This window comes from Dipodomys merriami, unplaced genomic scaffold (genome assembly GCF_024711535.1).
Source record: "Dipodomys merriami isolate MVZ:Mamm:240054 unplaced genomic scaffold, mDipMer1.0.p SCAF_17, whole genome shotgun sequence".
Lineage (NCBI taxonomy): Eukaryota > Metazoa > Chordata > Mammalia > Rodentia > Heteromyidae > Dipodomys > Dipodomys merriami.
In genome coordinates, this window is record NW_027203048.1 from 19,452,556 (window position 1) to 19,478,571 (window position 26,016).

General features: G+C 40.4%; 1 protein-coding gene across 2 annotated transcripts in view; it reads left to right on the plus strand.

Moving 5' to 3' along the window:
- Positions 1 to 24,736, plus strand: part of Tmem178a (transmembrane protein 178A) — a 61,330-nt gene extending 36,594 nt beyond the window's left edge. For both annotated transcript variants that reach the window (XM_070025442.1, XM_070025443.1), the window contains exons 2-4: positions 6,697 to 6,810; positions 10,056 to 10,193; positions 21,397 to 24,736. In XM_070025442.1, the coding sequence (XP_069881543.1) occupies positions 6,697 to 6,810; positions 10,056 to 10,193; positions 21,397 to 21,638 (494 nt within the window). In that variant the 3' untranslated portion in view covers positions 21,639 to 24,736. The remainder of the gene's footprint in view (positions 1 to 6,696; positions 6,811 to 10,055; positions 10,194 to 21,396) is intronic.
- The last annotated feature ends 1,280 nt before the right edge of the window (positions 24,737 to 26,016 follow it).

A 26,016-nucleotide genomic window follows, 5' to 3' on the forward strand; every position in this document is an offset into this window, starting at 1 on the left:
ACCTCAGGCCAGCTGCCCATCTTCTTCCTGCTCTACTGCTTCTCAGCTGGAGTTCAGACCATTACTGGCAAGTGGCAGAGGAAGAAATGGGGTCTGTTTGAGAGAGATCACACATTTCCCTAGCACAAAAGTTCTTCTAGGGCCACAGATCATTTCTCCTCAGTTGATACCATATCTCCAAGTCATAAGCAGCTTTTGAGAAATACAGGTTGAAAGAAGTCAGAATTAGCCACACAGCCAACCCAGTCATCAACTAACATGTACGGAAGGGAGTAGATAACATGTAAAACCCTTAATTAAGATTGTCAAAAGAGCATATGTTGCTACTAAATTGGAAAAAAAATGTCTTTAATTTTACTTCAAATTAATTAGGAGTACAGGTTGAACAACAGAATTAAGATGGATTTTTAAAAGGTTATGGACATCCAACTTTCCTAAGTAGAGTTTGAGTAGCAGCTCATGTATTAAAGCATGGTTACATCCTTGGACTATAGCCATAGGCAAATTTCTTAATCTTCTGAGCTTTAGTGTTTTCTGTTTAGTGGAAGTAATAACACCTTTCCTATCTAGCTCAAAGGGTCATTGATGAGTTGTAAATGGATTTTGCCAAAGCTTTTCTGTGTCTGAGATGTTCATGTGATTTCTGTCCTCTATTTTTTTTTTAATTTTATTTTATTTTATTTTATTTGTGAACATATTGTACAGAGGGGTTACAATTGCATGGGCAGGATAATGCATACATTTCTTACCAAGCACTGCAGCCTCCTCCTTTGTTTACCCTTCACATCACTTCCCAGCCTCCCCCCTCCCCCCCCAATCCCCATCCTTCTCCTTCCCCCCTTCCCCCCCCCCCCCCCCGCACCAACATTGTAAAGCTCATTTTGGTCTGTCCTCTATTTTTTATATTAATATATTGTTTATTGTAAAGATACTGTACAAAGGGGTTACAGTTACATGAGTAAAGTAATGAGTACATTTCCTATCAAGCACTGTTACCCCCTTCTTTGTTTTTCCCCTGCCATCCATTCCTTCCACACATTCCCCAACTCCTCCCTGCCCCTGCCACCTCCCTCCCCAAGTTGTAAAGTTCGTTTTCAACATAGTGTCTTGTACATCTCATTATTACAAGGGGTCAACCTGTATCCTTATTTCAGCATTTTGTTATTTCCCTTCCCCTCCCCAAATTAGAAAAATGTATATACAAGATGCAGGGCCCTGACATCAAATACAGTGAAAACAGGGGTTATACAATGGGGGTAGAACATACAAAAGAAACAAAAAAACCCCACATAGTACATTGTAAGTACATTAAAAACAACGGAAAGAAAGATAAAACCTCTTGTGTCCCTATCTTGGGGTTCATTTTGCTTAGCATCATCTTATATGGTCATAGCTTTTGACCTTTTCTGCGTATCCTAGACATAGACTAGCTATTTCAAATAAGGGAAACCATGGGACCTGTTTCTTTGGGCCTGGCTTACTTCACTTAATACAAGTTTTTCCAAGTCTTTCCACTTCCTAACAAATGGAGCAATATCATTCTTTCTGATGGAGGCATAGAATTCCATTGTATATATATACCACCTTTCCTTGGTCCATTCATCCGCTGAGGGATATCTAGGTTGGTTCCATATCTTAGCTATGGTGAATAATGCTGCAATAAACATAGACCTTGTTCATGATCTCTTGGGTAAATGCCCAGAAATGGGATTTCTGGGTTATAGGAGAGCTCTATGTGGAGTCTTTTGAGGAACCTCTATACTGCTTTCCAAAGTGGTTGAACAAGCATACATTCCCAACAATGCAGTAGGGTTCCCTTTAGCCACATCCCCTCCAACATCTGTTGTTATTAGATTTCTTGATTGCAGCCATTCTAACTGGGATGCCTCTATTTTTTTTTTGATATGGTATATTGCATTAATTGATGTGTGTGTGTGTGTGTGTGTGTGTGTGTGTGTGTGTGTGTGTGTGTGTGTGTGTGTGTGTGTGTGTGTGTGTGTGTGTGTGTGTGTGTGTGCATCAGTTCTGGGGCTTGAACTCAGGGCCCAGTTGCTGTGCCTGAGTTTTTTGCTCAAGGCTTGAGCCCCAGATCATTTCTGGCTTTTTTGGTGGCTAATTGGAGATTAAGAATCTCACAGATTTTACTGCCCAGGCTGGCTCTGAACTTTGATACTCAGATTTCAAACTCCTGAGTAGCAAGGATTGCAGGAGTGAGCCACCAGTGCCTGAAACATTAATTGATTTTTATATATAGAGCCATTCTTACATTTCTAAAATAAATCCTTCTTGGCCATGGTAAATAGCTTTATAAATATTGCTGAATTTAATTTGCTTGTTAGGGACTTTTGCATATATATTCATAAAGAATATTGTATAATTTACTTTGCCTGTCATGTCTCAGAGGACTACTGGCTTTGTAGACTTATAGACTGAACTAAAAAGTTTCCTTCCTCTTCTATTTCTTTTTCTCATTTTTTTTCTTGTACATAACAGGTGCTAACCATGTGAATCATGCCTACAGTCAGGCTTTATTTTTGAATTTTTATGAGATAGAGCTTGCAGACTTTTCCACCAGTCTGGCTTCGAACCATGATTCTCTGATATTAGTCTCCTGAGTAGCTAGGATTAAGTTATGAGTCACTGGCACTTGGCTAGTTTATTTCCTAATATATTGTGCATACATGAAGAATGTTCTATGTGCACTTGAGAAATGTCATTGTGGGTAGAGTGTTCTGTAGATTCCAATTCTGTTTACTTGGCTTTACAGTGTTATTTGTGTCTTCTGTTTCTGTGTTCTACCATTATTGAGAGTAGGTTATTGGATCCTCCAACTTCTAGTCTTCAATTGCCTGTTTTCTTTTTCCTGCAGTTGTTTGTGTTTTCATGTACTGTGGGGCTCTGTTGGTAGGTACTCATAGGTTTACAATGATTTTATCTTGGGCTTTTTGTCATTATACAATACAGCAATCCTCACCCCAAGCATATGGTTCCAAGGAGATTGCTGCTGAGATTGCTCAGGGTGCATTGAGTTCAATACTGTGCTGCAAGTGCTTCACTCATTTTCCCCCTCATAATGCTGCCCAACTTCTGCTAAAGACAGCTCTAATTTTTTTGCCCTATCAGTTAATATCATTATATTTTTGGGCATCATTTACTTCACCTCATAAAGCATATTTTCACAAAATTTGGAGTAAGGGAACATCCAGCCCATCAATATAGTGATTTTAAAAAATATTAAAAGGTCATGAGACCAAATAAGAGCTGCTCCATATTCACTGAGCTGTGACACATGTACACATGGAAATTTTAAAAAACGTTTTTGAAATTTCTTTTTTAATTTAATTTAATTTAATTGTATGGATGATATACAGAGGGATTACAGTTACTTAAGGTAATGAGTACATTTCTTGTTGAACATTGTTACCTCTTCCCTCAATTTCTCCCACTTTCCCTCCTCCCCCCCCCAAATCGTAAAGTTCATTTCCAGTATTGTCTTGTAAGTATCACTGTTGCATTGGTTCACCCTTTGTCCTTTGTCTCACCATTTTGTTATTCCTCTTCCGTTCCCCGTATCAGATAAATGTACATATAAGACAAAGGGTACCAAAATAAAAAACAGTGACAACAGGGGATAAACTAAAGGGGGAAAAATGAAGGAAAAAAATAACCATACAGTACAGTAAAAAAAACAAAAGCAAAAACAACCTCCCCCAAAAATCCTCTTGTTTCCATATCATGGAGTTCATTTCGATTAGCATCATTTTATACGATCATATCTACATAGCTATTGAGCTATTGTGATCCTCTGCTAAGCCTATCCTAGACATATACTAATTATTACAAATGAGGGAAACCATGGAGCCTATGTTTCTTTGGGTCTGGCTTACTTCACATATATAATTTTTTCCAAGTCTTTCCATTTCCTTATGAATGGGGCGATGTCATAATTTCTAATGGAAGCATAGAATTCCTTTTTGTATATATACTACATTTTCTTGATCCATTCATATACTTAAGGGTATCTGGGACATGTGGGCATCAATAATTTAGCTAGTGTAAATAATACTGCAATGGACGTAGTTTAGCATGTCCTTGTTTGTGATTGTTTGGGTAGATGCCCAGGAGTGGGACTGACTATTTATTATTTTTTCTGACCATGCTTGGTCAAAACTACATGTAATAAATCTGCAAATAAGGTGGGCTTACTGAATCATTGTCCCTAAGTGATGATTTATATCTTAAAGTTTGTTGCATCCAATATCAGTATACACATTCCATCTCTGTTATTATTTATTTGCATATTATGTCCTATCCTTTTGCTTTCACTCTATTTTTTTCTTCAAAAGTGTATCTCACTGGGCACTAGTGTCTCACTTCTGTAACCGTAGCTACTGAGGAGACTGAGATCTGAAGATCATGGTTCAAAGCCACCCCAGGCAGGAAAGTCCATGTGAAACTTTTATCTCCAATTAGCCACTCAAAAATTGGAAGTGGTGCTGTGGCTCAAATGGTAAAATGTTAGCCTTGAGCACAGAGAGGCTCAGGGACAGAGCCCAGACCCTGAGTCAAGCCCCACAACCAACAACAAAAAAGTACATTTATTGTAGGTATCATATACTTAGATTATGTTGTTTTATCTGTGATGACTACATTCCATCTTTTTGACTGGTAACTATTGTATCTAAATTTATTTTCTAGATACCTTATAGCATCTGTTTCTCAATTTCTCCATTATTACCTTCTAGATAATTTTTTAGTGGACTTTCTAATGCTCTCTTTTTGTTTCACCATCTTTTTTGTTAATTTCCAAGTGGTCATCCTGTGAATTAAAAGTGACATCACAGTTTAAAACAATCTAATTTGTATTAATACTAACTATGTGCCTACATAGCTCCATTCTTTCTTTATGCCTTGAACTGTTAATGTCAAATTATATCTCTGTAGGGTGTATGTGTATTGACACAGTCATAATTATTGCTTTATTCTTTATTTCATTTAAATCATATAGGAAAATGTATATATTAATACTAACTATGTGCCTACATAGCTCCATTCTTTCTTTATGCCTTGAACTGTTAATGTCAAATTATATCTCTGTAGGGTGTATGTGTATTGACACAGTCATAATTATTGCTTTTTAGAGAATTCCAACTATCAGATTAGTTTATGAAAATATCCGATTCTTTCAAAACTGTCAGGTAGTGTTTCTCAATGTGAGGTTCAGTGGATGTTTGCCTCAGAACTGAGGATCACTTGAGATATTTAATTTTTAACATCAGGTTCTTGGCTCAATCCAAATCTTTTGATTTAAGTTATCTGGGGAGGACCTTGAAGTTTACATTCTTCACACCCTCCAGGTGATTCGTACGTACACTGATGTCTGAGAAAACTCTTGGTAGAAGATGCTCCTCTGTATTCCCAGAAAGAATTGACCGGCTTGTGATGTAAACTGCTCAAAATTTAATCTCCTTTCATTGTTTTATTTTTTTTTAAATCACTTTACACGTGTACTTAGACTCTACCAAATAGAAATTGCATTGATGAGTCTACTTTTCTGCAGAGTTGTCAGGGTTAGAGTACTGACATTCACTTGCCTTTTTAAAAGTCAGGTAAATAGGGTTGGGAAGGTGGCTTAGTGGTAGATTGCTTGCCTAGTGTTCATGAAGCCCTGTGTTCCATTCTTTAGCTGGAAGTGGCACTGTGACTCAAGTGGTAGAGTGCTATCCTTGAGCAAAAGAAGCCTGGGGACAGTGCCAAGACCCTGAGTTCAAGTCCCAGGACTGGCAAAAAAAAAAGTCAGGTAAATGCAATAAGACTGCATTTATCCAAACAACTGGCCTACAAGGCTTACATTGAAATAAGGAAACTGTTGGTTATTGAATTTTTAAAAGAAGGCAGATAGTGTTCTTTGGCTTTAAAAGAAAAATAGGCTCATGTTAATTCATGTAGTCTGAGATGGGGCAGGGGTCAGGAGGCAGACAGTATATAAAATAAACCAATAGATACATTTACCTATATCATAGTATTGAGCCTAGGGCTGGTCATGCAAGCAGCTAAGGAGAGAAAAAGATACTTTTTCCTTCTCTCTGCTTTCAATATTACCCTTTCACCTAAGATCCATATTCCAAGTGAGTAATATTACTATTAAGGTATAACATCAACTGCCCAAGGGTAAAATAGGTTTATGTCTAGGGATATGATATTATCTAAGGTACCATGCAGAAATTCTTTTAGGAAAAGTATCTTATGGTTTCTAAAGAGCACTGTTCCTAATGAACTTTTTTGTGCAATCTATCTGAGAATTCAAGACTAGATAAAATTCAGAAGTATAATTTATGTATTTGTTTAACATTCCAAGCTGATTTCTCCCAACCATCTGTCTACTTATAGGTCATTTCTTCTTAAGTAGCTTTGTGTTTAAGTCATCCATACTGAGTAGTAGAAAACATTTAGAGGAACATCTACATCCTTATAAAATTTCAAACATTCGAAGTAGAACATGCTTTCTTTTAAAAAGAACTATTTCATGTTTTCGGTCTTTAGTAGTCTGACTGGCTTCTGTTAATGAGAGTAATCGAGAGATTCGTATGTCCTCTCCATTTCAGCCCAGTTTAGGATAAGTTATTCTGCCTTCGGTCTCCAGAATTCTATTACAAATGATTAGACTAGTAAATTGTATTTCTTATTTCCTTCAAGGTATTGCGCAGCGATGCACAGCTATCAAGTATCACTTTTCGCAGCCAATCCGCTTACGAAACATTCCATTCAATTTAACTAAGACAATACAGCAAGATGAATGGCACCTGCTTCGTAAGTATTTCTGGGAAAGGATCAGAAAGGAACTGGTGCTTTTCCAAACCCATCACTCTTTGGATGGAAAGACACTTATCCTGTGTAAGCCTCTGGGTACAGTTGATTTGGTTAGAGTTTGAAGAGCATTTCACTCTGCCATGGGCAAAATGTGTTTATTGGACAAGTATGGGAAACCCAGGTGTGAGTTTCTGTGAAGACAGTGCAGTATGCCTGTCTTTCCAGGTAGAATCTGTACAGGTGAGTGGGGAATGTACACCTGTCCTACCATTTGTCTCAGGAAACCAATGAGATTACACCCCAGATGCTCTTATTTTTGTTTTGTCCATGTAATATTTATCTGTGCTTATCTCAAACCTTGGTATTTCTGCTGAAATTCTTTTATGAATATGTGCCATAGTATTCTCAAAGAGTATCAATTACCTGTACATCTCAATGGAGGTAACTGCTGTTTTTCACTGTTGGGAAACATGAGATATGACACTAAAAAGAACGGCTATTTACCTGGAAGCTGCTGATTCAAACTGCCTGGTGACCAGTAGCGTGCGAAAGCAAAATATGACCCTGAACTCTTTTCTGAATTCCCCAAGTCGGAGGTCAATATTTGCATTTTCCCAATGAAATGCACAGCAAAGACCAACGATCTTGTTTTGTGGTAGTGAAAGCCACTGTAGAGGAACAAGCAGAGTTCCACTTCATAAGTGGATTGCTATGCAGAGCAAAAGACTATTTTGAATCCTGATCACATACGTGGACAGTATCATGCCAGTAGTCCAATGCAAATTCTCTGATTCTTTAGAATTTGGAATGTCATTGGATAAAACAGCATGACTCTCTGAGAGTTCTTGCTGCTGGATTTTAGCAGCCACTTCCCAGCAGATCTAATTTAAAGTCATGTCTAAGTGCTCTCACTTTCTAATTTTTGAGGGCAGTGCTAAGTATTGAATTCAGAGCCTCAAGATTGCAAGGGATCCATCTCACAAGCCATTCCTGAGACCTTCTGTTTTAGGTAGGGCTTTTTGTCCCTCCCCCCACCCTAGATAAGGTCTCATGTTTTGCCTGGGTTGGCCTCACACTATTTTCCATACTCCTATCTCTGCCTTCCAGGAAACTGGGATTATAGGCATACATCACCATGCCTGGCTACTTCATAATTCTTTATGAGCATGTTTGGGTTATTTGTCTTAATAATCTGTCTAGATGAATTGCATAGATACTGGATGATCACAAGATCCTGAAAAAGAACCTTACCTCTTTAATCTAAAACTTTTTACCTTGTTATTTTAGCCCCACACACCAATATTTGAACATTCTCTTCTGTGTGTGTGTGTGTGCACGCGCGCACACGCACGCCTGTGTGCATTGTAGGGAAGGGGCTCTTGTGAAAAGATGCTTGTAGCAGTTTTGTACATGACTGTTTCTAAGAAAGTCAAACTGACCCTGTGCCTTTCAGTAATCATAGGTACACTATCACTCAAAGCCCCAGGCATTCGGGAGTTTGTAGAATAATAGTAACTAAGCTATTTTGCATCTCTGCTGTTCAGATATGTAGATCTCTAGTTTTCTATTATGTTCTTGCTATTAAACTCGGTATCTTTCATCTCTGGATGGTTGTTCTATGGAGTTTACATTTCTTTGTCTAAGCAGAAACACTTGGTTTTCATATGGATGTTGTAGTTTAAGAAAAGGAATGGTTTGCTGGGCGCTGGTGGCTCTTGCCTGTAAACCTAGCTACTCAGGAGGCTGAGATCTAAGGATCATGGTTCAAAGCCAGCCGGGACAGGAAAGTCTGTGAGGCCCCTCCCCCCTTTTTTCTTTTGGTCCATCATGGGTTTTGAACTCTGGGCCTGGCCACTGTCCCTCAGCTCTTCAGCTCAAGGCAAGTGCTCTCCCACTTGAGCCACAGCGCCACTTCTGGTTTTCTGGTGGTTTATTGGAGATAAGAGTTTCACAGACTTTCCTGCCTGGGCTGGCTTTGAACTGTGATCCTCAGATCTCAGCCTCCTCAGTAGCTAGGATTACAGGTGTGAGCCACTGGCGCCTGGTTCCAAACAACCACCAGAAAACCGGGAGTGGTGCTGTGGCTCAAGTGGTAGAGCACTAGCCTTGAGCTGAAGAGCTGAGGGGCAGTGCTCAGGCCCAGAGTTCAAGCCCCATGAACAACAAAAAAAAAAAAAAAAAAAAAAAGAAAAAGGAAAAGAAAAGGAAAGGAATGGTTTGCATGTGACTAACAGGCTAAGATCAAGAGAAGTGGCTACTATAACCCATCCGCCCTTCTGCAGCACCCCTGAGATGCCCAGGAGCTATGCAAACATACAAGGTCAACATGGCACTCCTGCATTCAGAGAAGCCTGCACTTCCATGTGCATCTTTCTTTGATCACATGTGCTTGGCAATGTTCACAGTCCCCAGGCATTTTGCTCAGACCAGTTGCCTTAGGGGCAATGGGTGTATGTTTGGGATCTGGTGTTTAAAGAAACATCATACAATCATAGCATTTAGGTAACAAATTTTGACAGTTGAACATGTAGTGGACACTTGTTTGGGGAATAGTCTCTCCTTAACCTGGGTGAATTGGTACTTCTCTCTCTCTCTCTTTCTCTCTCTCTCTTTCTTCTCTTCTTTCCTTCCTTCCTCCTTCCCTCCATCCTGTCCTTCCCTCCTTCCCTCATTCCTTCCTCTTTCTTTCTTTCTCTTTCTCTTTCTTTCTCTCTCTCTTTCTTTCTTCTTTCTCTCTTTCTTTCTTTCCCTCCCTCCCTTCCTCCCTTCCTTCCTTCCTTCCTTCCTTCCTTCCTTCCTTCCTTCTTTCCTTCCTTCCTTCCTTCCTTCCTTCCTTCCTTTCTTTCTTTTTCTTTCTCCTTCCTTCCGGGTGTTCTACATACAAGCCATGCATCCAGCTTACTTTTTTGTTTTTGCTGCTTATCTTGTAGATTGCTCTGACAATCCTCTGATCACATATTCCTGAGTAGCTAGGATTACAGATGTGAGTCAGTGGTGCCCGGTGTGCTCTGTTTTTTATAAACTCTCCTCATAGATTCACAGGAGGTAGATTTGACCCTTGCCTTTGTGACACCCACAGATACCTGGAAAGAGAATTTCCCAAACCTCTCACCCTGTAGGCCCCACGCCTGTCCATGTAACTTATTTTCAGGATGCATGCAAAGCACTTTCTTTGTTCCATACTTGCTAGTCACTTTCCTGACTGTTCCTTTGATCTGGGATGTCTGTTTCTCTCTTGAGATTAGATTTAAGAAGAATCACGGCTGGCTTCCTGGGCATGGCTGTAGCTGTCCTGCTGTGTGGCTGCATCGTGGCCACAGTCAGCTTCTTCTGGGAGGAGAGCCTGACCCAGCACGTGGCTGGACTCCTGTTCCTTATGACAGGTATGCTGGACCCTCGGGAGGCCACCTCCCAGGCAAGGGGGCTTGGGCTTTGCCTACAGTGTGTTCGCTCTGGGCCATCCCTGTTAATTTTGTTTTCACTCGTGATAAGAACAAGTAGAAGTTCATTTGGTTTTGCTGGAAAGTTCAGAATTTAAAGAAATTGACATTGTCAAAAACACAGCCCTGATTTCCCTGTCATTGCTTGTAAGTAGATCAGATGGGCATGATCTGAGTTTAATCTCCATTTGAGCCAAGTCTGGTCTTGTTTCTTTTAATTGTGAGAATACCATACAGAGGGGTTACGATTACATGGGCAAGGTAATGAGTACATTTCTTATCAAGCATTGTTGCCTCCTCCTTTGTTTCCCCTTACCATCCCTGCCCCTCCCCATCAACACCCTTCCCCCACCTCCTGTAGCTAAAGTTGTAAAGTTCGTTTTTTGACATAATGTCTTGTATATCTCATTGTTGCAATGAGTCCACCTGTATCTCTATTTGAACAATTTGTTTTTTTCATTCCCCTCACAAATTATACCAATATCAAATACAGTGAAAGCAAGGGTTATACCATGGGGAAGGGACATACAAAGCAACAAATCATCTTATAAATATGTTAGAAACAATTGCAAGAAAGAAAAAAAATTTGAGTCCTTATCTTGGGGTTCATTTCGCCCAACATCAACTTATCTGACCGTTTCTGCTTGTCTCAGACATATACTAGTAATTGCAAATAAGGGAAACCATGGGACCTATGTTTCTTTGGGCTTGGCTTACTTCACTTAATATAATTTTTTCCAAGTCTTTCCATTTCCTAACAAATGGGGTAATGTCATTCTTTCTGATGGAGGCATAGAATTCCATTGTGTATATATACCATATTTTCTTGATCCATTCATCTACTGAGGGGCATCTGGGTTGGTTCCATATCTTAGCTATGGTAAATAATGCTGCAATAAACATTGTTGTGCTGGTAGCTTTAGTGTGGTCTTGTTTGTGAACATTTGGGTAAATGCCCAAAAGTAGGATTGCTGAGTCATAGGGGAATTCTATGTGGAATCTTTTGAGGAACCTCCATACTACTTTCCAAAGAGGCTGAACAAGTTTACACTCTCACCAGCAATGCAGTAGAGTTCCCTTCTGTCCACATCCCCTCCAGCATCAGTTGTTATTGGAGTTCTTGATTATACTCATTCTAACTGGGGTGAGGTGGTATCTCAATGTTGTTTTGATTTGCATTTCTTTTATGAGCCAAGTCTGTGTTTTTAATCTTTATTTTTTCTGTTCCATTCTTTCCTTCTGTGTCCCAAATGATGACCTAGTCTCTTGGTAAAAGTGGCCCACTGGCTTATCAGAAGCCCTTGAGGAGAAAATGGTGACAGGAAAATGTGGTCCCTTCCTTGTCTGAAAGTCAACTCGAAGTCTATGTCCCAGTGACCATTCCTTACAACATTCATTCATTTCCCTCCACAGACCTTGTTAGGGAACGTGTAGGTAGTAGAGACACACAGCAAATCAGGCTGGCAAAAATCCCTGTTCATTTCTACTGTGCGGCACCACAAACAATAATGTGTGCTGGTGATAAAATGGTGCATTTCCTGCAGGAGCAGGGAGCATCTTGCTGAGACTGACATGTCTGAGCTAGATCGTGAGAAGTGGCTGGTTGTTGAGAGTGTATGGCAGAAACAGGAAGCCACCAGTGCCAACCCCAGGCAGAAGATGGCAGGCTAGAGAGGAATCACGCAAAGGAGAACCTCACAGAAGGCCAGAGCTGTAGTTAGTGGTTGGATCCTTAGAGCTTTCTTGGTGAAGAGTTTTCTTGGTGAAAAGCTTGAGTTTGAAGCTGAAGGAGATGGAGGTTGCTAAAAGGTTTTAAGCAGAGGAGTGACTTAACAGCCTGAAATTGGGAGGTATGTGGAGACATAGATAGGGATTTCTTTATATTATTATTAAGAGGTAAAAGATACTTTTGTCTAATAAAAAGCGAGGAGTTAATCAAAAGGAGTTATGTATGGGATATAAAATAGGTATACAAAGTATATCTACAAATCATCCATCTATCTAAATGATATTTGAAAAATGGGGGGATAGAGGGAGTGAGTTTGTTCAAAGTACACTATATGCATGTTTGAAAATGTCACCACAAAAACTCCTTCATATTTCAAACGTGTATTAATTCAAGAATAAAAAATAAGGGCTGGGAAGGTGGCTCAGTAGTAGAGTGCATGAGGCCCTGGGTTCGATTCCTCAGTACCACATAAACAGAAAATGCCGGAAGTGGCACTGTGGCTCAAGTGGTAGAACACTCACCTTGAGCTAAAGAGCTGACGGCCAGTGCCCAGGACCAGAGTTCAAGCCCCACAACCAGAAAAAACAAACAAAAAACAAAAGAATAAAAAATAAAGCCAGGCACCAGTGGCTCATGCTTATAATTCTAGCTACTCAAGAAGCTGAGTTCTGAGTCTCTTAGCTGGAAGCCAACTTGGACAGACAAATCTGTGAGACTCTCATCTCCACATAATCATCAAAAAATCAGAAGTAGCCAATGTGGTAGAACATTAGCCTTGAAGGAAAAAGCTAAGCCAGAGCATGAGGTCCTGAGTTCAAGCCCCAGTACCCTACCAATAAAATAAAATAGTCAATAGTCAAATAAAAATCCAGGAGTTGAGTTGATGACTAATACTAGCTGAAGATGGCCACAGATCTATTACTTTCACAAATATTTATTGAGTAAATGCTGAGTGGGAGGTTCACCAAGTACACCCAGCATCAGAGTGAGTCCTCTGAGGATAGCCACTTTTTAAAATGGAGCTGTTATCTGGAGCTGTTACTCTAGTGTAATGGGTTCGAGCCTGTGTTCATATAAGCACCAATACTCTAGGGCTGATACCAGCTTTCATACCTGTCACTTAGAGGTGGTGCTTTGCTTTCTGTTGTGCTCACTGGAGGACTTAAATGACATAGGCTAGGGCCTTTTGGTCTCCCTGCAGCTGCTTTCCACACAGTGACATATCCTATATCCAGATCTTCGCAAGCATCCTGACAAGACATTCAAGGGTCATCCTATGGCCCTGCCCAGCTCGGAGCAGAAAGTGAAGTTAACTTTGCCAAATTTGTGCCAATATACAGTGGCTGCCAGGACTGGAGCTCAGGAAGCTACCATTGGTGCCTGAGCCATCTACCTAAGGAATGCGTTTAAAATCCAAGGAAGCCAGGTGCTAGTGGCTCACACCTGTAATCCTAACTACTCAGGAGGCTGAAATCTGAGGATCAGGGTTCAAAGCCAGCCCACGCAGGAAAGTCTATGATAATCTTATCTCCAATTAACCACCAGAAAACTGATAGTGATGCTATGTCTCAAGTGGTAGAGCGCTCGCCTTGAGCTGAACAGCTCAGGGACAGCACTCAGGCCCAGAGTTCAAGCCCCATGACCGACAAAAAATAAAAATTTAAAAAAAAACAAACAAAAAATAAAATCCAAGTGAGCAAGTGAGAATAACAAAGAAAAAGATACTGGACTTCCCTAGGGATTTATTTACCCCTCTCCTGGGACTTTGTGGTTATTAAAAACCTCCATTGCTCTTTATTAGTTGCACCCTGATTTTTTTTTTTAATTTCTGTCTCTGTATGCATCAAGGAAGTGCAGATTTGCTTCTCCCTAACTCTAGAAAGGCCCCACAGCCCCTGTGGGTTTCCAGACTGGAAAATAGCCTGTGTAAGTTGCTGTTGTTGATGCTGCTGTTGCTGCTATTGCTGGGGATTGAACTCAGGGTTTCCCATACCATTCTACTACCACTTGAACCATGCCCTTAGCCCTTTTGATTTATTTTGTGTTTGGCAATCTTTTCCAGAGTTGGTCTCTACTCTCTGATTCCCAAGTTTCTGGGATTACAGGCATATACAACCATATCTGGCCTAGTAGGATTTTTTTATTTAAAGGATACTGTTAACATAGGTAGTACATGAATAATTTAGGATGCTCTTTGCATATCAAATGATTGTTTACATTCAAACAAATCATAAAGCCATGAAAGCCAGGTCTAGTGAGTGCTCTCTGGAAAGCCCAGGGGATGGTTTGTTGTTTTTTTTTTTTTAGGAATGTGGGTGAGCCCAGGGGAGAGCTAACAGTTTCCAGGGTATCATAGTTTGCTGTCTTGCTCAGTGGAATCTCGAGACATTTGTTTTGTTTCCATTATTACAAATAATGCCCCGGAATTTCCTTTGTACATAATAAATTAGCTAAGAAACCCTTCAGATGAAGTAGCAGGAGATGAGAGCAGATAAGGGTTAAAGAATTGATTTTAATTAAGCAGACTGTCTTCAGCATCTCTAGACAGCAGCCCTCCCACAGATTTTTTTTTTTGATGCTAAACTTAGCCCCTTCTAATATGCTGGCATCTTCATTCCCTGCCTGAACTTGCTGGCATCTTCATTCCCTGCCCGAACTTGTTTGCCAAACCTTTCATGGAGAACAGCAATGATGTGACAGTTTGAACTGTCAAAATGGAAACTGTGGAACCTTCTCTCCCTCCCTCCTCCCCTCTCTCTTTCTCCCTCCCTTTCCCCCCCCCTCCTCCTGCCTTATTGCATGCAGACAGGTCTTGATTGCCCACATGCAATTTTTGGATGATCAATTTGCATCTGGGAGCCAGGTTGTATGACGTTTCTTCTTCCTTTACAAAGGTTTATTGAGCAGAAGCAGGTCCCGCATCAACCAAGAGTCTCTAGTATAGGCTTTTGGCATTAATACTTTGAGGCTGCTTCTACAGGCCTGGGACATGTGCAGAGGACAAGGGGGAATAAGGTGTCAAGCTCCACCCTGTGCATTCAGCCATGCCTTCTATTGTGTTATTGTTGTATAGTGTAAGTTATATATATTTTAAAGGATTAGTTTATTCAAGGCTAATATGTAAAATACAATCTTGATCTCTTTTAGCATTTTCAATTCTCTTTTAATAGAGTATCAGGAGTCTCAAAGATTAGGGAAAGCTTAGGTCTTGCTGGGTGGGGATCTCATCACCTGCTGGGTCTGTTGCCTTTCACAGGCTGGGCCTGAGAGAACACTTGAGCTACTCCAGCCCTGACAGAAGAGAAAGAGGAGACCGCCAGGCTGCCCCATCTGTGCTTCAGAGGCAGTTAAAATCCATTCCGGGCTACTTGTTTCTTTGCTTTAAGGCAACCAAATGAAAGGAGATGCTGAGCCAGGAGCTGGTTGGTGGCTCACATCTGTAATCCTAGCTACTCAGGGGACTGAGATGTGAGGATCACAGTTCAAAGTTAGCCTGAGCAGAAAAGTCCATGAGACTTTAATCTTAAATTATCTTGCAAAAAGCCAGAAGTGGAGCTGTGGCTCAAGTGGTAGAATGCCAGCCTTTAGCAAAATGTTAAGGGAGATTGCCCTGAGTTGCAGTCCCAATCCTGGCACACAAAAGTGAGGGGGAGAAAAAGGGGGGAGAGGGAAAGAGACATAAAGAGAGAGAGAGAGAGAGAGAGAGAGAGAGAGAGAGAGAGAGAGAGAGAGACAGAGACAGAGACAGAGACAGAGACAGAGATTGCTGTAGTAGGTATATGAAATCATCTACGCTATCGTTAATTATGACTTAAAATTCCAGGTCCTATATGCCTTATCTGAAACTCTGGGGGGCTTGATGTATTCTAGAATTCTATGTATCCTATTATCTACCACTCTCAGCAAGGTCTGGGGCAGCATCTTAAAGTCAAAGACATTAACATTTCTGCTGTTAAACATATGAATATTCACTCTAAGAAGGAGCAATGACTATAATAGCCTTGTGTTGGTGAAGGTCAGTCTTTGCCTATAGAGGAAATTACTGCAATCTGACAAACGAGATTGGAATTTTTTTTTTAATTTAAGAATTGAAGATTGTGGATATATTTTTGTCTCTGTTTAGTATTGATTTTAAAGAACTGTCCTTCTATATCTATTAGTGCTGCCCAATCTTTTAGCTGAGACAAAAGGTATATGGCTTTTGTAGCAATCTATGTGAAAAGTAATGGCTAGAAGGGCAAAGAGGTCAGAATGATGGGCAGGCCATCTTTTAACGGAGTGGTGGGGGGAAGTCAATGTCTATGCCTTTAGGTGTTGTAGTTTGGTTATTTATCAAGCTGGAGAACCAGAGTGAAGCCACTTCTACTCCTTTCAGTCTTTTTAAGTACATCAAAAGGAGGGAGGTCAAGAAAATGGGCCTCGTTACCCTAATTACATCTAACCAGCTGGCTACAGGCACCATGAAGATTTGGAAGTAGGAAACTAGGTTGATGATCTGTGATGGTCGCATCAATTTACTGTAACCCTCATCTAAAACTATCCCTCTAAGCCCCGCTCTTCTGTGCAATTATGGTACCTTCTAATTAAGAATATTGGCAGAAAACCTTTTAATATTTTATAAGGAACATAGCTGTTGCATATGGGGCTTGTCAGGGAACCAGTAATTATTTACTGTTTTGAAGATGCTACCCAGCAATAGCCAGGAGCAAGTTCAAGACTCAGGAAGCTCTTTCCCTGGAGCACTAGCTAAGCAGAAGAGCATCAGGTCATCAGGAGAAAAGAATAGGAGGGAAAGCCTAGGAGAAGGTTATATAGGCAGCCTTCCGCTCCCTGCCCCCCCCCATGGGTTTTAAGATGGACCCTCAGACTTTACACTTTTGGAATGCAGGAATGCCTTATCTATGTTTTCATACCTCCTTCACATACCAAATTGTAAGGCATGAAAATGCAGTGTTTCCTGAGGTAACTTGCCACACAGGTCAGTCCTACCTGGGGTAGTTTATGATGAAATGGCTCTTAAGTGGCTAGAACTCTAAATAGACTGTAGGATTATTTTTGTTCAACAGATTTTTTTTTATGCTATGAGCTCAGCTGTGTTAGAAAAGATGCAAAATGAACAGGAAATCCAAGTCATTTCTTCTAGCTTTGCCTGAGAGCCATGCTGGAAAGTCAAATGGCTAAAACACCTTGGGTACTGGAGTATATCAGTGTTCAATCATTGTGGGTATGATTCACAAATGCTCGCAAAGCTAAACTAGTTCGAATGCAGTCAGCACTAGGTTGACATATGTAGGTAACCAATAATCACGGAATAACAGATTAACTAATACAAATTAGAACAATGTTGCTGCGATCTACAAAAGAGAGAAATAAACTCACACACACATGTGCGCATGTACACACACACACACGCACACACACGCACACACTCCACATACAATGATGTTAGGCGCTGAGTTATAGCTTCTCAATTCATTAATCTCCAGGACCTCAGAATGTGACTTTACTTGAAAATAGGATCTTTAAAAAGAAAATTTAGTGACATAGAGCATGAGAGTGAGTCCTAACTCTATGATAGAGTTCTTAAAGGAGAGGACATTTGGATATAGATACAGGGGACTATGCTGTGAAGACATGAGAGAAGATGGTTGTCTTGAAAGCACAGAGAGGGGTCTCAGAAGCATGCAGTCCTGCTGATGTTCACATCTCAGATCACCAGTCTCCAGAATTGTGAGAACATTAATCTCAGATGGTTAAGCCACCTAGTATGTGGTTCTTTGTTAAGATGGTTTTATCAGACTCATCACATGAGTCCTGTAAGAGATGACCGTGGGATCTAAAAGAGCATTCATAGTATCAGAATTGACCTAAACTATGAAATCAGCTTGAAAACAAACATATCCTTCCAGTATTTAAAACAATGCCTTTTCTCGATGTCTTCGAATTGAGAGGGATTTATTTTTCCTTTGAAAGTATGATTGATGAAGAAAGCTTCTTTTACAAAAGCTGTTTAGAAAAGTTGGAAACAATGCTCTGTCTCTCACAGAGAATTCAGCCCAGCCTACAAATAATATCTGTGGCAGGCAGATATTTGCAAATTTCCTTAGAGGCTTGAGAGTCTGGAAGGAGGAACTCTTCTTGCTCATCTCTTCTTTGCTTTCCTTTTACCCAGAACAATTTCAAGAGCATCTTTGAGGGAAAGAGCACATTACACAGGCCAGTAGCCTGAGGAGGAAGGCCAGAGGGGTGTCATAGGTTTGGACCAAAAGCCTGTTCTCTCTCACTCTGTGCTGAATGAATCAAGGCAACAGGCAACAGGAAATAAAGCAAGTATTCATCTGAGTTTGATGAAGACAGATTCCAAAAAGAATCCAAGCAGCACTGAGGTGCACACACGATTCCACAATAAAATAAAGACAAACAAGTAATAAAAGTTAAGACAGAGGGACAAGCAGAGGCGCTGGGTGTGTGGGTGAGCTTTCTGTTGCTATGATGAAATGCCTGAGGAAGAGGATTTAAAGGAGGAGCAATTTGTTTCTATTCATGACCAAAGAGGTTTCAGACCAAAGTCACTTCCTCTCCATTGCCTTGTGTTTGTGATGAGGCAGAATGTGAGGACAGGGAACATGTGTCAGACAAAGCTGTCCACTTCCCTGCAACCAGGAAGCAGAGAGAACAAAATGGAGATTGGTCCCAGTATCCCCTACCAGGGCACATTTCCTGTGATCTCCCTTGCTTCCTTTTGGTCCCAGGTGTTAAAGGTTCTTCAACCTCCCCCTAGCAGTACAGACTGGCGACCAAGTCTTCCTTCGCATTTGGCAAACACTGAAGAACTAAGCCATAAACACCAAGAAAGATGGATCCAAGAGTTAGAGAGCAAGCAAAAAGGATGCCAAAAAGCTTCATGCTTTTGCTTATGGTAGGCCATAGATTTTGTTAGCACCAGGGAGCTTCTGTCTGGTAACTTGGAATACAATTCGTTTGTGACCTCTGGCATAAACATTCGTGACATTGAAGGCAGAGAGAAATTGTACTGGTGATATCCTCAGATTAGATTGTTTCTTGTTTTCTTTTCTGTTCAGTACGATTTGTGATATAATGAAAAATTAATTTTACCCAAATGATTTTATGGAGATGAGGGAGGAGGGGTACAAGTAAAATCAACCTTCATCATATAAAATCAAAGGGAGTATATAGAAAGAAAAACACATAGGACAGTTCATTATTTAGTTTCTTAATACTGAGTATTAAATTCACTCAGAAGTTGTAGGATGGGTACTTGTCCCATGATTAATGGCATCACAGAAGTTTGACACTGTCTGAACTTCAGTAACCAAGTCTCCTCCCCTTTTTCTTCCCCAGATGAAGACACTGAAGTTGAGTAATTTCAAGGTCACACAATGATTGGTGGTTGAGCCAGGACTAGAATACATATTTCTTGCATTTAGACATCAAAGGATTCTTGAAAGTCTAAGTTTGAACTCAGGCTTTCAGAGGTCATTGTAACTATGCTAGTTGTAAAAATGCTTTCTTTTAGGCATTCATCTGTGTACCAACAGCTAAATAAATGCATCATGGAGCTGTTTTTCCTGGGAATAGGGCATTGCATTATTATTATATTTTACCTATTGGTACTCCAGAGATCATTGTTTTTCTAACAATCTTAGTGTTCTATGGGTAGCATTCTTTAAAAGGGTCTTATATGAACATCTGTTCTTCACAAGACCTAGAAAAAGCAATGGAATATCCTTTTTTATTCTTATTACTGAGAGTTCTTTTTAAAAAATCTTATCTGTAAGTACTTGTACAAGGGGTTTTGATTCAACATATCAATTTATGAGTACAATGCATCCTGATGATGGAACATTATTTGAATGGTCCATTTCTTTAAGAAAGTATTATTTCCAAGTTGATCTTCCTTTTGCAGAACTCAGTGATTTATCTGTTTTTGTTTTTGATTTTTAAAAAATGGAGTGAGATGCCAGAGGATGAGATTTTACTCCTTTTAGAAAAACAAAATCACTTTGGAGTTTAAAAATGGAATTCAGCAAAGAAAAGGAAATAGCAAATGATTTCAGATCAAGTATCTTTTTCATTTAGAATATTTTCTAGATGTACATTTGGAAAAGAGATTCAGGCAGTGTGTTCCTTACATAATTTGAGTGGAAACCAAATTCTAGCACTTATTGAATAGCCCTAAGGTGATCTTCTTTTTATTCCCAATTTAAACCTACTCTGAATTAATTTTTCTGTTGGTGTTTTCCATCTCCAAAGCTGTAGGTTAAAACTGAGGGAGGGCAGTCTGCTTCCTTTAGCTTGTTTTTCAGTTCTAAAGTCTGTTTCCAAAGGAGATGTTACATGTATTTCTAAGGATATCAAAGCAATTGTTGTCCAGCCAATAGAAACACCACCTTCATGCTCCCCAGGGGTGACCTGGGACATGATGAAGAGGACCAAGAACACTGTGGGAAGTTGGGTTACCAACTTTCATTTTTACTACCCACCTTCACCCCAGTAGCCACCCCATTTCGTATCCATGCCCATCCAAGAAGAGCATCCTTAAGGGGCCATTGTAAAGTAGCAGCATCTAAGTCTTTGGAGCAGTCCTTTACACTAAAACCCCAGTGGTTTTGAACTTTGAAGCCATTTATTAAAGTCCTGATGTTAGTGTTCTTAACAGATAATTATCCATACATACGTTGATTTTTTTTTATGAAAAGGAAATTTGGAGTTATACCTGTTTTTCTTATCTTTTTCAAATTGTCTATGACTTGAATGGTGAAAGTATATCATCTCATGGAGTAATTTTACATAGGTTTCAAATTCCTGGACTTAGTTTATATTATTTAAAAGCATGTATTCAGCCACTTAAAATTTTGTTGAGGCCCTAGTATGTACCAGACTCTGTATGTTAAAAAAAATAAAAAGCGATTTTGTTACTTGTAAGACTCCATTTAAAATATTATTTACAGGAAACTTGATAAAGAGTTACAATGTTCATCAAAATGACTTTATATAAGGATTATAATTATGTAAAAATGCGTTTGGTTGAGTATAGAGCAAAAGCAAATGATGGCTCTTTTGTATTGCATTTGAAAGATTATAGAAGCTGCTGCTGCCCCTTACCAATAGTTGGAATTTTTATTAAATTGTTTTAAAGAATAAAACAAAATCCAAACATGCATCACTACTCAAACAAGATTCTTCAAGTAGGCAGAATTTTTCCTGTCCATCTTTTCTCTTTTCTTGTGTCAGTATTTGCCGAATGAATTCATTCAAGTAAAAGAATTATAAAGTTTATGAATCTGGAGTGATCGCTTCACTGGTTGATCTGATTTTCACAAAGGCATGCCTGGCTTTGCCTTGTAGCAGGCCAAACCATAACTGATCATTCTGTTCTCTTTGTATTATTTATAGGGATATTTTGCACCATTTCTCTCTGCACGTATGCTGCCAGTATCTCTTACGATTTGAACCGACTCCCGAAGCTGATTTACAGCCTGCCTGATGATGTGGAACATGGCTACAGCTGGTCTATCTTCTGTGCCTGGTGCAGTTTAGGTTTTATTGTGGCAGCTGGAGGTCTCTGCATTGCTTATCCATTTATTAGCCGGACCAAGATTGCACATCTAAAGTCTGGCAGGGACTCTACAGTATGACTGCACTCCAGGTACCTGCCCACAGTATGAGTGACTCCGCAGGCGAGAGGAATGGAGTTTACATCAGGATCCCAAGCACAACGCAGTCTCTTACATTCCAGCCTGTTGTGTGCAGCCCTTTTCTGGATGACTGACAGCAAATCATGCAAAACCACACAACCTTTCGAAGGACAAACCGATGGTGGATTCAAAGTGCTTTAATGACTGTTTCTGCTTTGACTGTGAGACAGAGAAGGAGCTGGGGCATGGGGCATTTCTAAGGGTCAGAAAAGAAACTGCAATGGAAAAAAAAATTTGTATAATTTCCATTTATTTCCGAGAGTTTGTATATAACAATTACCTGAGAGTCATTTCTATATGCAAAAAAAAAGATTCGTAAACAACGCAATTATAATTTTCTTGTCACTGTACTAGGCTTATTAAGTTTTGACCCACAGCTTTAGAACTTGTCCTACTGGTGTCTTGTGGTGTCAGAGCCCGGTATTTGTGTATTATTTGTGGATGTTCCTTGTTACAGGAGGGTTCTTCTTTGCCTTATTATTATTATTTTAATTGGAAGTCTGCTCTCTGTCTTTGTACTGAAGTCAAAAGCATAAGAGAAACAGATCAACCATGTAAGAGCTAATCCGTGACACTATGCAGTATTGTTTGAAGTCCTTTCTGTTGTTCAGCTTCTGTCTCTTTATGTTAACTGGATTTCTGCATTAAATGACTTCTCCCTTGTTAATCTAGGTGTGCTTTCCTGTCTGTCTTTGAACTGTGTCAACAAGTCTCCATAGTCATAGGACACGAGAGAATTATGATGCTTCAATAAGACTCTTTAAGCCTGATTGCTGATTTTAATTGAGTTGGTCTTTCTTATTTATCTTCTGCAGCAATCACATGCTTGCTATTGACAAAAGGTGTCATTGCAAACTTCTTTTTAAATTTCCTTTTACCAGCTGCCTGGTATTTACCTGGTGATAAGAGCCACATGGTCCCTGGCCTGCTTCTGGGACCTTCTAGGCCTGTGATTGTTCACCTGCGCTATACATCAGGCTCTTAGTGGAGCTGGCTCACATGGCAGACCACCTAACTAGCAAGTGCAAGACCCTGGGTTCAACCTTCAGTTCTTCAAAAACATGAAAAATAGGAAAGGACCTTCCATTGTGTTTCCTCATTTTTTTGATGGAAGGGTGGGCATTAGCTAACTTCGAAGCTTTTCCTTCTCCCTCCAACACATCATCTCCTCTCTATAGATGATGGATGTATAAGAAAGTTTTCTAGAAAACATAAAAGATGCCCTATCTCAAATAAGGTGCCCTTTCCGATTTTCATTTCACAAAAGGCCCTTCTGTTTCATCTTCATAAAAATTGATTTAGTATTCAGAAAAGAAAACAAAGTCTGATTTCCAAATGACAGTGGCCACCTGTGGTCCCAGGAGCTGTGTGAAAGAGGTGGCGAGACTGGTGGCCACACAAGTTGTCCCCTGGGGTTCCCACCGCAGCTGAGGTTCATGAGAATATCCCTGACTGTCTCTCAGGCCCCTTTGATAAACCAGTCTCTCTGGATGAGATCAGAGACATATAGAAAGGAGCAATTATTTCCATTTATTACTTATGTGGGAAATTCTCAGAGCTGGAGAGCTCTTTCTTTGAAGTCTTTTAAAAAGATCCCCATGGAAGATGTCAGGACTCTTGAACATTTATATTCCACCCACCAAAGCAATGTCTGCATGAGTAACTTTTGAAGTTTCCCAGAAGCTTCCTAGGGGGTTGAGGTAAGAATGGAAGAAAGCTTCGAGGTTGGCAGTAGGTGGAAGGGTTCATACACCACAAAGATATGCCCAGAAGCCAGGGGAGTTCACTTGGGATTCAAACGTGTTCCGGCAAGAGCTGAGCCTCCCTGCCTTCCGGCCCCAGTGAGCTCAGTGCATGGAGCCTTGTGACTGGCCAAGTTTTCTTACTTCCATTTCCTGTCCAGGAAGTATGAGCATATGTTGCCAGTGTTGGTGCCACTTTTACCCCCCCCCCTCCATCCTGGGGTTCTCCCGGAGCCAGTGTTTCCTTAATTGGCTTGTGAATGAAGAGGGACCAAAAAAATGGTAGCACATTGTTGTGTAGGATGTAAAATCCACTGAAATCCTTCACGTGTTCCCCTTCTGTCTCTGTGTCCTACTTTTGGATGATTGCATGCAGCCTCATTCTATGTTGTAGCTTTTCTCTCTTTCTTTTCTTTTTGTCTCTGGCGTTTGTTTTTGGTGGGGCAGCAAGCAGAGGTGCTTGAGCTCAATGAAGTGTGGATGCAGGGTGTGGTGTGTGAGGAATGTTCCAGGTGGGGAAAGGGGATGGAAGAGGGGAAGAGAGAGGCCAGAGAGAGTCGCTTTGCCAACTGAAATGGCCCAGGGGCATCCCAGACACTAGAAGCTAACTGCAATGATGCAGTTAGCTGTACCCTCCCTGAAGGTATCTGGAAATAATTGGGTTCTTGGTCCAATAGCTCTCACATCCCGAGAGCAGACTCAGTAAGCTGGGAAGGACAAAGTCTTGGAACAGAAGCTTCTCAGCAGTAACTGATCTAGAAACATCGGCACAACAGTGCTGATTTCTTCTGGGTTCTCCAGGGTTCTGAATAGATTTACAGAATAAGCAGCATGCCTATCTGCCATGTATAGACATCACTAACCAGAAAAAACTACCCAAAACCTTGATGAGCTAGTCACAGGCTCCTCATGTCCTCTCCTTTTGCTTATGTGCAGAGTTGGGACCACTGCCACCCATTATGAAGGAACCCTACCTTCTCTTTGGACTCCCATAGGTCCTCGAGCCAAGATTTCCAAGGATGGGTGAAACCTCAGTAGGACATGATATCTCCTATAAAGTTCATCAAATCTTGCAACAAGTATTTACTGAATACCTAATATGTGCTTAACTCTTATATGTACTTGGGAAACATCTGGGAAAGTGAAACAGAGCCTCTTGCCATGTTAAGCTGATGCTTCCGCAAAATGCAGTAAAATTCAAATAGAAACTCAAGTTTCCTTCCCTGACCCTACATGACTGCATGCACTCAGAACCAAAGCAGTTCAGTCAACTATTAAAGTGTTGCTTTTCGATTATCTTCTTGGTTTGTGTGTATCTGGCTTGCCACGGTTCTCCAATCGTTTCCATCTACATTAGCTTTTGGGAGGCAAGGGGTGTCTCCTGAAGATCTCCGATTCAAAACCAAGGGGGATGGAGAGGAAGCTGGGATCCTGAAGACTCCGGTAGGTGGAGGGCCAGGAGCTAGGAGTTCTGGGATGTCCAGGCTGACAGGACACGGCCTCCAGCTTTACCGAGGTTGTTTACTCTACTAGCGGCTGACATTCACTCCTTGGATTGGCTTTCTTGTACTCTGCATTTTGCATTGTGCCACAAGCCTCCTGGATACATTCCTTCAACACTCTACACTGCTTTAACACCTTTCCTGACCACTTACACTCCATATGCTAATTACCTGCTCATCCATAAACAGATTCCTCCCTCTTTCTTCGTCCCCAGTCCTTTGCCCAGTACGCAGTAGGTACTCTTAGATCCCTGTGGAATTGAGAGTCACAGATAAACTCCCCTTCCCTGGACATAACTGACTCCCTTAACACCCATTTTAGGGAAGCCATTAGAAATAGACAGTAGTATGATGAGGGTAAATGGAAAGTAGAATATAGCTTGGCAAGCAAGTAAGCCTCATTTAGAATAATTAAAGGGACTATTAACCCAAACTAACCCAGATACAACTTGAAATGTGTTATGAACTAAGTGCTATGGAACATTTATTTGATGGCTCAAATGTTATTAAGTATGTAACCTCAATATGGCTCTACACCTCAATTTAATCTTTCTCATTTATGTGTGGGTGTTTTAAATCTCTAATTGAGATTCTAAAAAAAAATGCTTCAGAAATGATTCCCTTGGAATGCAAATCGCTAGACTAACTGACCAAGAACTCTTTTAAATTGCATTTGAATTTCTCCAGGGCTCTGTCCTTTGACTGGAGAGAAAGAGGATATTCTCTGTGTTGCAAAACAACCATAAATGCTTGAAGATGCTCAGGGCACCCAGTTGCATCCTGGGACTGTCCGATGTATTTCCTCCTGGTATGCAGCCTATATTTTACAAACCTTCCAAGCAGGATTTTTTTTTAACTATTTTAAACTCTATTAGGATATGTCTGCCTGGTGCCCCTACAAGAAGAAAACAGATTGGTTGGCTATACAGTAAGATACTTATCTGACTTTATTTCTTATTTTTTTTCTTCCCTTCAACATTCACTGTAAAATGGAGCCTGGTGTGTATTAGACCCTGGGCTATTCATTGATCTCTCTTAAGTTTCTAAGTAAATCTTTTGCAGAGAGGAACCAGA